Raw genomic sequence first — 13578 nt, 5'->3', positions numbered from 1 at the left:
AGCAGATCCATCCTTCCTTGACTCCCCAACCTACTTCCTTCTTTCTCCTTTGCGGTTCACTGTGTGTCTCCTCTCTTCCCCTTCTCTCTCTGCTTTCTCTCTGATATTGGCCCCTAAATAGTCTTCTTATATTGGCCCCTAAAAATGCTTCCCTCTCTCTGGGCAATCTTGTCATCTTGATAGATTCAGCTACTACCTGCTCAGTGAAGGATACACAGGCTTCATGCTCATCCCAGGTCTCTCCCTCAAACACCAAACTCTTACTTCCAATGACCTACAGGATGCCTCCAACTTCAACTTCAAGATAATTGAACTACAAGTGGCAGAGCTGGGATTGGAAATCAGCGAGACTGGAATTTTCCCTCCTCTTTAATGAGAATGCTTTTTACTTAAATCAGGTAGCATCTATCCCTGTCCCTATATATGTCATGCAAAAATATGTGACAATCTGACTATGACCACTAACTAACCATGTGTTAGTAAGCACATGGCATAAACCCAAGTTAGCCTACCTTGCCATAGCAAAGAAACAGAACCATTCACAAAATCTTTTCAAAGTAATTCACAATCACTGTTAAAATGTCACACTATTTTCAAGGAAAAATCGTTTCTGGGGATAAATTACATAGTTAAACCCAGAAGGGCACATTTATAAAGTAAGTTAGCAGAATTAAAAAAAAAAAAAAATCAGACATCTTTGCAGTAAAAGTCCTCTGCCTCTGAGTCTCAGCATAGTTCACATTGGTAACAGTTGAAAGCCATGCCCACAGTCTACACTGTCTGCTGTCAGATCTCTGCTGCATTTCTGTGTGCAGCTTTTGACAATGCATTTCATTTCCAAAATTAACACCTGAGAAGAAAAAGAAAATTCCCCACAGACTAAATAACTGAAAAGTAGACAGAATTAAATAACAGAAAAGTACACACCACATGAGCAATTATACTGAATGAGATGAAAGCAGAGATGACCTTACATCATTCTTTAGAACCTCAAGTTCACAGACAAAAGAGAGACTCGATAGAAGGTATTTCTGTAGGTCTTTCTCTCTCTCCTTCTCTTGTTTTAAGACACGTTAAGACAGAGCAATCAACTTGTGAAAATAATAACTCCCTACAAAACAAAAGACGTTTTCTGAAATGACTTTGATCCTAGAATCAAATTACTGGCTTAAAGGCTTTGTATCTTTAATAACTGCTCTCTATTGCCCTTGTTGGACTTCCCAGGTGGCTAAGTGGTAAAGAATCTGCCTGCCAATGCAGGAGACACGGGTTTCACCCCTGGGTCAGGAAGATCCCCTGGACAAGGTAATTGCAACCCACTCAAGTATTCTTGCCTTAGAAATCCCATGGACAGAGGAACCTCGCGGGCTATAGTCCATGGGGTCACAAAAGAGTCAGACACAATTTAGCAACTCAACAACAACCTTGTCCTTGTTAAAGTATTATTTTCACCTTATTTTTACCAATCTTTTCTTTGTAAGTAACCACAACTGGCTTTATCCAAATAAAATAGTGCAGTAAATATTTGTCCTCTGTGGTAATACAATGCATTGTGCATGTCTGACTCTTTGCAACCCCATGGACTATAGCCCGCCAGGCTCCTCTGCCCATGGAATTTTCCAGGCAAGAATACTGGAATGCCTTGCCATTTCCTTCTCCAGAGGATCTTCTTGACCCAAGGATTGAACTCTTGTCTCTTGTGTCTCCTGCATTGGCAAGTGAATTCTTTAACACTGAGCCACCTGGGAAGCCGAATACAATGCATAATTTAGTTCATCTAGGATATCTTTCCATGAGAGGTGATTTTTTTCTCTATTATGAAATGTGCTCACAGTAAGGGAATCCACACCAGACACCTGGAAGGCAGAGGGAGAACTACTTACCCAGCCTGTCACTGCTTCAGACCAACCTTGACAAGACTGTGTAGACACTCCTGCCCCAGTTGTTCCTCATGTTAGCTCAGCCTCCCAATCACAACTGCACCCTTCTCTCACAAATATAACCTTTACCGAAGATAACAGGGCACATCATCAGGCTGAAAGCCCACCCTCAGCCCCTGTGAGAAGGCCTTGAGAAACAGGCACTCTGCTCTTCCCTGGGAGAACTCTGACAGGACCGGTACATTACCTGGATGAAATCCTGAAACATCAAGGGCAGCAAGTCATCCATATGCTGAATGTCTTTTGAGAAGCGATTTAAAATCCTTCCTGCAATAACAGGATACAAAAAAATACTAATTTCCTCATATAGGAACCTTAAGAGAAACAATACATGCACAAATCAAAACATTATTTTTAAAGCGCATGTATTTAGGGATTTCCCTGGTGATACAGTGGATAAGAATCTGCTTGCCAATGCAGGGGACATTACAAATTCCACTTTTGAAAATAAAAGATAGGAAAGAGTTCAATTTAATACATCACTAAAAGAGTAAGTAATTTACAGCCCCTAAGCCTTTTGGGCAAAGTAGGCCTATCTTTGCGTACTTATTTGGGCTTCTATTTTCTTGAAGGAATGAAGTTGTGCTAAGAGATACAGGAGGGGGACACAAGATAAATATTAGTGTGCTGAGTACTCTAAGATTAGGACCCTTCAGGATTTAAACTTGATCCCAAATCCTTCAATAATCAGTAAGTCAGCATCTGGAGAAGCCTACAGGTCTTGAACATAAAGAGCCTGGTTAACTGTGGTCATGAACACTCAGAGGCTGTGAGAACAGAAATTGAATCCCACTTAATGCTCTCAACTTTATGACTATATTTTTCACATTAACAGGCAAAGTGGAGCAACTTCACACCCATAATAGCATGGACTCCTCCAATCCCTTCCTCACTCTGGCTTCATAATAAGATGAGATCTGTGTGGGCCTCTGCAGTTTACCATCCTGTGCTCTGCTCACTGCCTGGACTAAACAACGTGTAATGAATAAATCTGCACAAGATGCTGCCCTCAACATTCTTATTTAATCCTCACAACAGCCTTGTGGAACAGGAAGGGCAGTGGTTATTCCCATTTCACAGGAGAGAAGTTCCCAGACACCATGTCGTCATCCTCACTGAGGTTCATTAGGTACTGACCCTGTGCTAAGTGCTGTGAATTATTAACCTGCTTAATGCCCACAACATCAAGATATTGGTAAGTGTGTGAACAGTATCCTCAATTTACAAGTAAGAAAATCAAGACACAGAGAAATTAAATAACTAGCACATAAGTATTACCATAACTGTAACTATTACTATTAGCTAACTAGCAACAGGACTGAACCCAGCCAGTTGGTTCCAGAGTCCACACTTAAGACCATGACAGCATCCTGCCTGGAGATTTGCATGGCCAGGAGAATCTACCTGCTTTGGCCTCAGTCACATGCCTAGTTGGTGAACAGGCTGAGCCTACACTTGTCCTCCTTCCAGTCACATCCCTGCCTCAACAGGTCCTGTCAATCATCACCTGTGAGAAAACAAAGCCACCCTGGGCCTCAGCACAAGTATAACCAACTGAACAGATTGGGCATGTTCACTAAAGAACTGACTCTTCACAGAAATCCAGATCAGGAGGCTGTCTCCTGAAGCAATACAGGTCAAAGGCCACAAAGTAGTGGAAGCAACCACTGGAGAACCATCAGGGACACTCTTACTTAATACTGAAGATCCACCTGCTATGTACCACAAGACCTCTTAAATGTAACCAAAAGTCCATTATAAAACTAGAGAGTTGACTTTATTGAAGACGATGTATACTTTTAACTGATCTTGTGTTTTAATCAATTTTCCATTACCATTTAGGCAAACCTCAAAATATGAGCACATGTCAGACCTCTGTGATCCCAGAAACAGATGAGCAAAGAAAAAGAGAACACACAGCCTGTCTCCGATAGAGATATTCCTGGAAGAAGGTCCTTCCTAGTTAGCTTAACATTATTAACACAGGAACATTTCAACAACTAGTGAAAAGTATTTCAACACATTTGCATCCTATCTTGGGTGCTTCATATGTCTTACAAATGGATTCATAAATCATCCTGCAAAGTAAACATTCATTTATCTTTACAGACACACATAAATTGGAATAAAAGGTTACATACTCCTATTCAGATTTTATCTGGTAGGAAAAAATATCAATGAAGCTTTTCATAGAAAATGAATGGTGATTTTCTTCTAAGCATCTCTTCCATTTTCAAATATCAAATGTAATCAGGAACTAAATGTGTTAACAAGACATATTCACTGAGAAACTTGGTGTCTGACTTACCTTTTGGATTTCTATAGAAGAACAATACTGGAGCTCTCAAAATGGACCACAGCATTTTGTTGTGCAAAGTTTGTGAAGAGTTAACAAGGACATAGAATATCAACAGAGACCTTGTGATGCCAAAAAGGATGGTAGAAAAAGTTAAACCTGAAATGAAGAAACATCACTCAGCACAAGATCTCTGCCTTATCCTCAATGATGTTAAAGCATGGCAGACAGTTTATAAAGATATTGTGTATTTTATTCTACAAATAAGATTTATATAAAAATTTATACATGTAGACTATAGAATAAATTTATATATATATAAATGTATATATATGTAAATATACATATGAAATGGGTGTATAAGAACTTGATGCTGTCACAAAATACATTTATAAAGAAGAATATGAAAATCACTATTTTCCTTTCACTAAATAGAAACAACACAGGGGGGGAAAGTCTTATATAAATTAGTTTCATTCTAGGCTTTCCTAATTCAGTTACAAGTTCTAATAAAAACTCACAAGAAAGATAATTACAGGGCTCCCTTGGTAGTTCAGTGTTGAAGAGTCTGTCTGCCAATGCAGGAGACATGGGTTCGATCCCTGACCCAGGTGGATCTCACATGTCTCAGAGCAGCTTAGCCTGTGCTCCATAACTATTGAGCTCGTGCTCTAGAGCCCAGGAACCACAACTACTAAAGTCCACTGGCTGCATCTACTGAAGTCCACACACCCTAGAGCCCAGCTCTGAAACAAGAGAAGCCATGCAATGAGAAACATGTGCATCGCAATTAGAGAGTAGACTCTGCCCTTGGCAACTAGAGAAAGTCCACACAGCGATGAAGACCCAGCATAGCCAAAAATAAATAAAACTTAAAAAAAAAACTGTAGTTATTTAAACACTTTTTAAAAAACAAAAAGAAAGATAATTATGAAAAATAGTTGATATTCTTCCCTTTACCACATATCAAATCCCACTAGTTACATATTCCACAATCAAAGCATACCTCAGTTTTAGATATCAGCATGAGAAGGAAGAGGAACAGGAGAAATGATTTACCATTTCCTTGTAACCAGTAAATTTACATGAAAATTTACTTCTATGTAAACTAGCTACTTGAGAATCTACTTTTATAGCACAGAAAATTCTACTCACTGGTGACCTAAATGAGAAGGAAATAAAAAAAATGGGGATATATGTGTACTGTACATATGACTGATGGCACTTCGTTGTATAGCAAAATCTCCCATGACACTGTAAAGCAACTATACTCCAGTGAAAATTAATAAAAATAAAATAAATAAAAAATAACATAGTAATTTCTAGGTCCAAGTAGTTTTAAAGAGTACAGAAGGACCATATTAAGTTGCAAACAGACAACTTAATTGTTTGCAACTAACAGTTAGTTTGCAAACTATTGCTATTCAAGAAATAGCAAGAAACTATTATATTTTGACAAGAGATAATTATAACCTAAACAATAATTTATAGATAATCTAAACAAGCAACTAACCTCTCACTAAGTGTTTTAAGGAAACACAGCATTTGTAAATAAATATTATCATTTAATTTTTTTTATCAATGATAAATGAGAATCACTATGCATATAAAACCACATCCAAAGTCAGAAGGAGCAGCCATGAGGAGATACCCCACATCCAAGCTCAGAGAAAACCTAGTAAGAAGGTAGGCACTGGAGCAGCTGTGAGGAGATACCCCATGTCTAAGGGCAAAGGAGCAGCCCCAGCAAGATGGTAGAAAGGGCGAATTCGCATTTAGAATCAAACCCCATTCCCGACAGAGATGCTCAGAGGGCTCAAATGAACCTTGTGCGCACTAGGACCCAGAGTCCCCACAGAGACTGAGACAGAACTGTGTTTGATGTTTCCTGTGGAGCTACGGGTCTGCAGTGGTCTGCCGCAGGGACAGGCGCTCTAGGTGTGAGTACGGCATAAGTTCTCTTGGAGGAGGTCGCCATTAACCCCACCATAGAGCTGGCAGAACTTACACAGGACTCGGTAATAGACTCTTGGAGGGCACAACAGAACCTTGTGCACCAGGACCAAGGAGGAAGGAACAGTGACCCCATAGGAGACTTGCCTATGGGTGTCCAGGAGTCTCTGGTGAAGGTGTGGGTCAGTGGTGGCCTACAGCAGGGTTGGAGGAACGGTCTGTAGCATTAAATGCATGGGATCTTTTGAGGTAAGTCACCATTATATTCATTCAGGTCAGTTCAGTTCAGTTCAGTCGCTCAGTCGTGTCTGACTCTATGCGACCCCATGAATCGCAGCACGCAAGGCCTCCCTGTCCATCATCAACTCCCGGAGTTCACTCAAACTCATTTCCATCAAGTCGGTAATGCCATCCAGACATCTTATACTCTATTGTCCCCTTCTCCTCCTGCCCCCAATCCCTCCCAGCATCAGGGTCTTTTCCAATGAGTCAACTCTTCGCATGAGGTGGCCAAAGTATTGGAGGTTCAGCTACAGTATCAGTCCTTCCGATAAACACCCAGGACTGATCTCCTTTAGGATGGACTGGTTGGATCTCCTTGCAGTCCAAGGGACTCTCAAGAGTCTTCTGTAACACCACAGTTCAAAAGCATCAATTCTTCAGTGCTCAGCTTTCTTCACAGTCTAATTCTCACATCCATACATGACTACTGGAAAACCATAGCTTTGACTAGACGGACTTTTGTTGGCAAACTAATATCTCTGTTTTTGAATATGCTATCTAGGTTGGTCAAACTTTCCTTCCAAGGAGTAAGTGTCTTATATTTTCATGGCTCCAATCACCATCTGCAGTGATTTGGGAGCCCGCAAAAATAAAGTCTGACACTGTTTCCACTGTTTTCCCATCTATTTGCCATGAAGTGATGGGATCAGATGCCATGATCTTCGTTTTCTGAATGTTGAGCTTTAAGCCAACTTTTTCACTCTTCTTCACATTCATCAAGAGGCTGTTTAGTTCCTCTTCATTTTCTGCCATAAGAGTGGTGTCATCTGCATATCTGAGGTTATTGATATTTCTCTAAGCAATCTTTATTCCAGCTTGTGCTTCTTCCAGCTCAGCATTTCTCATGATGTACACTACGTATAAGTTAAATAAGCAGGGTGACAATATACAGCCTTGACATACTCTTTTTCCTATTTGGAACCAGTCTGCTGTTCCATGTCCAGTTCAAGCTGTTGCTTCCTGACCTGCATATAGGTTTCTCAAGAGGCAGATCAGGTGGTTTGGTATTCCCATCTCTTTCAGAATTTCCCACAGTTTCTTGTGATCCACACAGTCAAAGGCTTTGGTATAGTCAATAAAGCAGAAATAAATGTTTTTCTGGAACTCCCATGCTTTTTTGATGATCCAGCGGATGTTGGCAATTTGATCTTTGGTTCCTCTGCCTTTTCTAAAACCAGCTTGAACATCTGGAAGTTCATGGTTCATGTATTGCTGAAGCCTGACTTGGAGAATTTTGAGCATTATTTTACTAGTGTGTGAGATAAGTGCAACTGTTGCGGTAGTTTGAGCATTCTTTGGCATTGCCTTTCTTTGGGATTGGAATGAAAACTGACCTTTTCCAGTCCTGTGGCCACTGTTGAGTTTTCCAAATTTGTTGGCATATTGAGTGCAGAACTTTCACAGCATCATCTTTCAGGATTTGAAATAGCTCAACTGGAATTCCATCACCTCCACTAGCTTTGTTCGTAGTCCTGCTTTCTAAGGCCCACTTGACTTCACATTCCAGAATGTCTGCCTCTAGGTGAGTGATCACACCATTGTGAATATCTGGGTCGTGAAGCTCTTTTTTGTACAGTTCTTAGTCATTGGAGAAGGAAATGGCAACCCACTCCAGTGCTCTTGCCTGGAGAATCTCAGGGATGGGGGAGCCTGGTGGGCTGCCGTCTATGGGGTCACACAGAGTCAGACACGACTGAAGCGACTTAGCAGCAGCAGCAGCATGTGTATTCTTGCCACCTCTTCTTAATATCTTCTGCTTCTATTAGGTCCATACAATTTCTATCCTTTATCAAGCCCATCTTTGCATGAAATATTCCCTTGGTATCTCTAATTTTCTTGAAGAGATCTCTAGTCTTTACCATTCTGTTGTTTTCCCCCTTTTCTTTGCATTGATAGCTGAGGAAGGCTTTCTTATCTCTCCTTGCTATTCTTTGGAACTCTGCATTCTGATGCTTATATCTTTCCTTTTCTCCTTTGTGTTTTGCTTCTCTTCTTTTCACAGCTATTTGTAAGGCCTCCCTAGACAGCCATTTTGCTTTTTTGCATTTCTTGTTCTTGGGGATGGTCTTGATCCCTGTCTTGTGTACAATGTCATGAACCTCCGACCATAGCTCATCAGGCACTCTGTCTATTAGATCTAGTCCCTTAAATCTATTTCTCACTTCCACTGTATAATCATAAGGGATTTGATTAGGTCATACCTGAATGGTCTAGTGGTTTTCCCTACTTTCTCCAGTTTAAGTCTGAATTTGGCAATAAGGAGCTCACGATCTGAGCCACAGTCAGCTCCAGGTCTTGTTTTTGCTGACTGTATAGAGCTTCTCCATCTTTGGTTGCAAAGAATATAATCAGTCTGATTTTGGTGTTGACCATCTGGTGATGTCCATGTGTAGAGTCTTCTCTTGTGTTGTTGGAAGAGGGTGTTTGCTATGACCAGTGCATTGTCTTGGCAAAACTCTATTAGCCTTTGCCCTGCTTCATTCCATACTCCAAGGCCAAATTTGCCTGTTACTGTAGGTGTTTCTTGACTTCCTACTTTTGCATTCCAGTTCCGTATAATGAAAAGGACATCTTTTGGGGGTGATAGTACTAAAAGTTCAGGACTTCCCTGGTGGCTTAGATGGTAAAACATCTGTCTACAATGCAGGAGACCTGAGTTCAGTCCCTGGGTCAGGAAGATCCCCTGGAGAAGGAAATGGCAATCCACTCCAGTACTATTGCCTGGAAAATCCCATGGACAGAGGAGACTGGTAGGCTGTAGTCCATGGGGTCGAAAAGAGTCAGACTGAGCAACTTCACTTTCACTTTCACTTTCTAAAGGGTCTTGTAGGTCTTCATACCTCCACCATATTTTATCTTTATTACCTCCACCATAGTTTGGCCCAAGGTAAATAGCAGGGAGGGAACACAGCTCCACCCATCAACACAAAGTTGGATTAAAGATTTACTGAGCATAGCTCTGCCCATCAGAACAGGACCAAGTATCCCCCTCAGTCAGTCTCTCCCATCAGGAAGCTTCTTATCATTCTCCATCAGAGGGCAGACAGACTGAAAGCCACAATCACAAAAAACTAACCAATCTAATTACATGGACCACAGCCTTGTCTAACTCAATGAAACTATGAGCCATGCCGTGTAGGAGTACCTAAGACTGATGGGTCGTGGTAGAGAGTTCTGACAAAATGTGGTCCACTGGAGAAGGCAACAGCAAACCACTTCAGTATTCCAGCCTTGAGAACCCCATGAACAGTATGAAAAGGCAAATAGATAGGACACTGAAAGATGAACTCCCCAGGTTGGTAGGTACCCAATATGCTACTAGAGAACAGTGGAGAAATAACTCCAGAAACAATGAAGAGATGGAGCCAAAGCAAAAACAACACCCAGTTGTGAATGTGACTTGTGGTGGAAGCAAGGGCTGATGATATAAAGAGCAACATTGCAAAGCAACCTGGACTGTTAGGTCCATGAATCCATGCAAACTGGAAGTGATCAAACAGGAGATGGCAAGAGTGAATGCCATCGAATTCCTAAAATTCGACATTTTAGGAATCAGTGAACTAAAATGGACTGGAATGGGTGAATGTAACTCAGAACTTTATATCTACTACTGTGCACAGGAATCCATTAGAAGAAATGGAGTAGCCATCATATTCAATGAAAGAGTCTGAAATGCAGTACTTGGATGCAATCTCAAAAAACACAGAATCATCTCTGTTCATTTCCAAGGCAAACCATTCAGTATCATGGCAATCCAAGTCTATGCCCTGACCAGTAATGCCGAAGAGGCTGAAGTTGAACAGTTCTATGAAGACCTACAGGACCTTCTAGAATTAACACCCAAAAAAGATGTCCTTTTTTTTTTTTTTTAAATTTTATTTAACTTTACAATATTGTATTGGTTTTGCTATATATCAAAATGAATCTGCCACAGGTATACATGTGTTCCCCATCCTGAACCCTCCTCCTCCTCACTCCCCGTACCATCCCTCTGGGTCATCCCAGTGCACCAGCCCCAAGCATCCAGTATCGTGCATCGAACGGGACTGGAATGCAAAATTAGGAAGTCAAGAAACACCCAGAGTAAAAGGCAAATCTGGCCTTGGAGTACAGAATGAAGCAGGGCAAAGGCTCTTGGCGTTCTGCCAAGAGAATACACTAGTCATAGCAAATACCTTCTTCCAACAACACAAGAGAAGACTCTACACATGGACATCATCAGATGGTCAACATAAAACTCAGATTGATTATATTCCTTGCAGCCAAAGATGGAGACGCTCTATACAGTCAGCAAAAACAAGACTGGGAGCTGACTGTGGCTCAGATCGTGAATTCATTATTGCCAAATTCAAACTTAAATTGAAGAAAGTAGGGAAAACCACTAGACCATTCAGGTGTGACCTAAATCAAATCCCTTATGATTATACAGTGGAAGTGAGAAATAGATTTAAGGGACTGGATCTGATACAGTGCCTGATAAACTATGGATGTAGGTTGGTGACATTATACAGTAGACAAGGAGCAAGACCTCCCCAAGAAAAAGAAATGCAAAAGAACAAAATGGCTGTCTGAGGAGGCCTTACAAAAAGCTGTGAAAAGAAGAGAAGCAAAAAGCAAAGGAGAAAGGAAAGATATACCCATTTAAATGCAGAGTTCCAAAGAATAGCAAGGAGAGATAAGAAAGCCTTCCTCAGTGATCAGTGGAAAGATATAGAGAAAAACAATAGAATGGGAAAGACTAGAGATATCTTCAAGAAAATTAGAGATACCAAGGGAACATTTCATGCAAAGATAGGCTCAATAAAGGTCAGAAATGGTATGGACTTAACAGAAGCAGAAGATATTATGAAGAGGTGGCAAGAATACACATAAGAACTGTACAAAAAAGATCTTCACGACCCAGATAATCACGATGATGGGATCACTGACCTAGAGGCAGACATCCTGGAATGTGAAGTCAAGTGGGCCTTAGAAAGCATCACTACGAACAAAGCTAGTGGAGGTGATGGAAATCCAGTTGAGCTATTTCAAATCCTCAAAGATGATACTGTGAAAGTGCTGCATTCAATATGTCAGCAAATTTGGAAAACTCAGCAGGGGCCACAGGACTGGAAAAGGTCAGTTTTCATTCCAATCCCAAAGAAAGGAAATGAATGCTCAAACCACTGCACATTTGCTCTCATTTCACACGCTACCAAAGTAATGTTCAAAATTCTCCAAGCCAGGCTTCAGCAATACATGAACCGTGAACTTCCAGATGTTCAAGCTGGTTTTAGAAAAGGCAGAGGAACCAGAGATCAAATTGCTAACATCCTCTGGATCATTGAAAAAGCAAGAGAATTCCAGAAAAACGTCTATTTCTGCTTTATTGACTATGCCAAAGCCTTTGACTGTGTGGGTCAAAATAAACTGTGGAAAATTCTGAAAGAGATGGGAATACCAAACCACCTGACCTGCCTCTTGACATATCTGTATGCAGGTCAGAAGCAACAGTTAGAACTGGACATGGAACAACAGACTGGTTCCAAATAGGAAAAGGAGTATATCAAGGCTGTATTTTGTCATCATGCTTATTTAACTTATATGCAGAGTACATCATGAGAAACGCTGGGCTTGATGAAGTACAAGCTGGAATAAAGATTACTTGGAGAAATATCAGTAACCTCAGATATGCAGATGGCATTACCCTTATTGTAGAAATGAACTAAAGAGCCTCTTGATGAAAGTGAAAGAGGAGAGTGAAAAAGTTGGCTTAAAGCTCAACATTCAGAAAATGAAGATCATGGCATCTGGTCCCATCTCTTCATGGCAAATAGATGGGGAAACAGTGGAAACAGTGTCAGACTTTATTTTTTGGGACTTTAAAATCACTGCAGATGGTGATTGGATCCATGAAATTAAAAGACGCTTACTCCTTGGAAGAAAAGTTATGACCAACCTAGACAGCACATTAAAATGCAGAGATATTTCTTTGCCAACAAAGGTCTGTCTAGTCAAGGCTATGGTTTTTCCAGTAGTCATATATGGATGTGAGAGTTGGACTATAAAGAAAGCTGAGTGCCGAAGAATTGATGCTTTGGAACTATGATGTGGAGAAGACTCTTGAGAGTCCCTTGGACTGCAAGGAGATCCAACCAGTCCATCTTAAGGAAAATAAGTCCGGAATGTTCATTGAAAGGACTGATGTTGAAGCTGAAACTCCAATACTTTGGCCACCTGATGCGAACAGCTGACTCATTTGAAAGGACCCTGATGCTGGGAAAGATTGAAGGCAGGAGGAGAAGGGGACAACAGAGGATGAAATGGTGGGATGGCATCACTGACTTAATGAACATGAGTTTGAGTAAATTTTGGGAGTTGGTGATGGACAGGGAAGCCTGGTGTGCTGCAGTACATGGGGTTGCAACGAGTCAGACACGACGGAGCAACTGATCTGAACTGAACTGATGCATATAAAAATGAAAATAGCCCTATGAACATCTCTTCAACTCACAATGGTAAATAAAGGGGTGATGACCCTTGTAATAAATATTCTTTCACGTAATGTTTTCCCATTCAGCTGACAAATCAGTGTTAAACTCTGACACCTGCTCAGATTCCTGAATTTCATCAACAAGCATTTGCCTTAGCCCACTACCTCATATGAATATATAACAGAATGCTTTCCTTCTTCCTTTAAGCCCACATAGTCCACCAATTAAGGAGGTAAACAGCTAACGTATTTAGATTTATTAGCAAGTGATTCATAAAATAAATACCAAATTTCAAAGAGTGGATTTTTATATAACACATTTTTTGTAGAAAGTTTATACAAGTGTTTCCTGTGGGGGTATTGTTATTTATTTATTTATTTATTTTTACTGGAATATAGTTGCTTTACAATGTTGTGTTAGTTTCTATACAAGGAAGTAAATCAGCAATATGTACATATATCCCCTCCTCCTATACCTCCCATCTCAACCAATCTCACCCCTCAATGTCCTCAGAGAGCACTGTACTGAGTTCCCTGTACTATCCAGCAAGTTCCCACTAGCTATCTAGTGTATGGTAGTGTATATATGTCAATCCTAACCTGTCCATTCACCTCCTACACCTCCCCCACATGTT

At 40.7% G+C, this 13578-nt stretch overlaps 1 protein-coding gene across 1 annotated transcript in view; it reads right to left on the bottom strand.

Moving 5' to 3' along the window:
• LOC107131271 (ATP-binding cassette sub-family C member 4) overlaps positions 1-13578 on the bottom strand; it is a 188759-nt gene that overhangs the window by 92489 nt on the left and 82692 nt on the right. The window contains 2 exon segments of the mRNA XM_024989168.2: positions 2128-2207; positions 4249-4395. Of these exon segments, the coding sequence (XP_024844936.1) occupies positions 2128-2207; positions 4249-4395 (227 nt within the window).

The sequence above is a fragment of the Bos taurus genome, unplaced genomic scaffold, assembly GCF_002263795.3.
Source record: "Bos taurus isolate L1 Dominette 01449 registration number 42190680 breed Hereford unplaced genomic scaffold, ARS-UCD2.0 Leftover_ScbfJmS_264, whole genome shotgun sequence".
NCBI classification, from domain to species: Eukaryota; Metazoa; Chordata; class Mammalia; order Artiodactyla; family Bovidae; genus Bos; species Bos taurus.
This window is presented reverse-complemented; position numbering and strand designations above follow the sequence as displayed.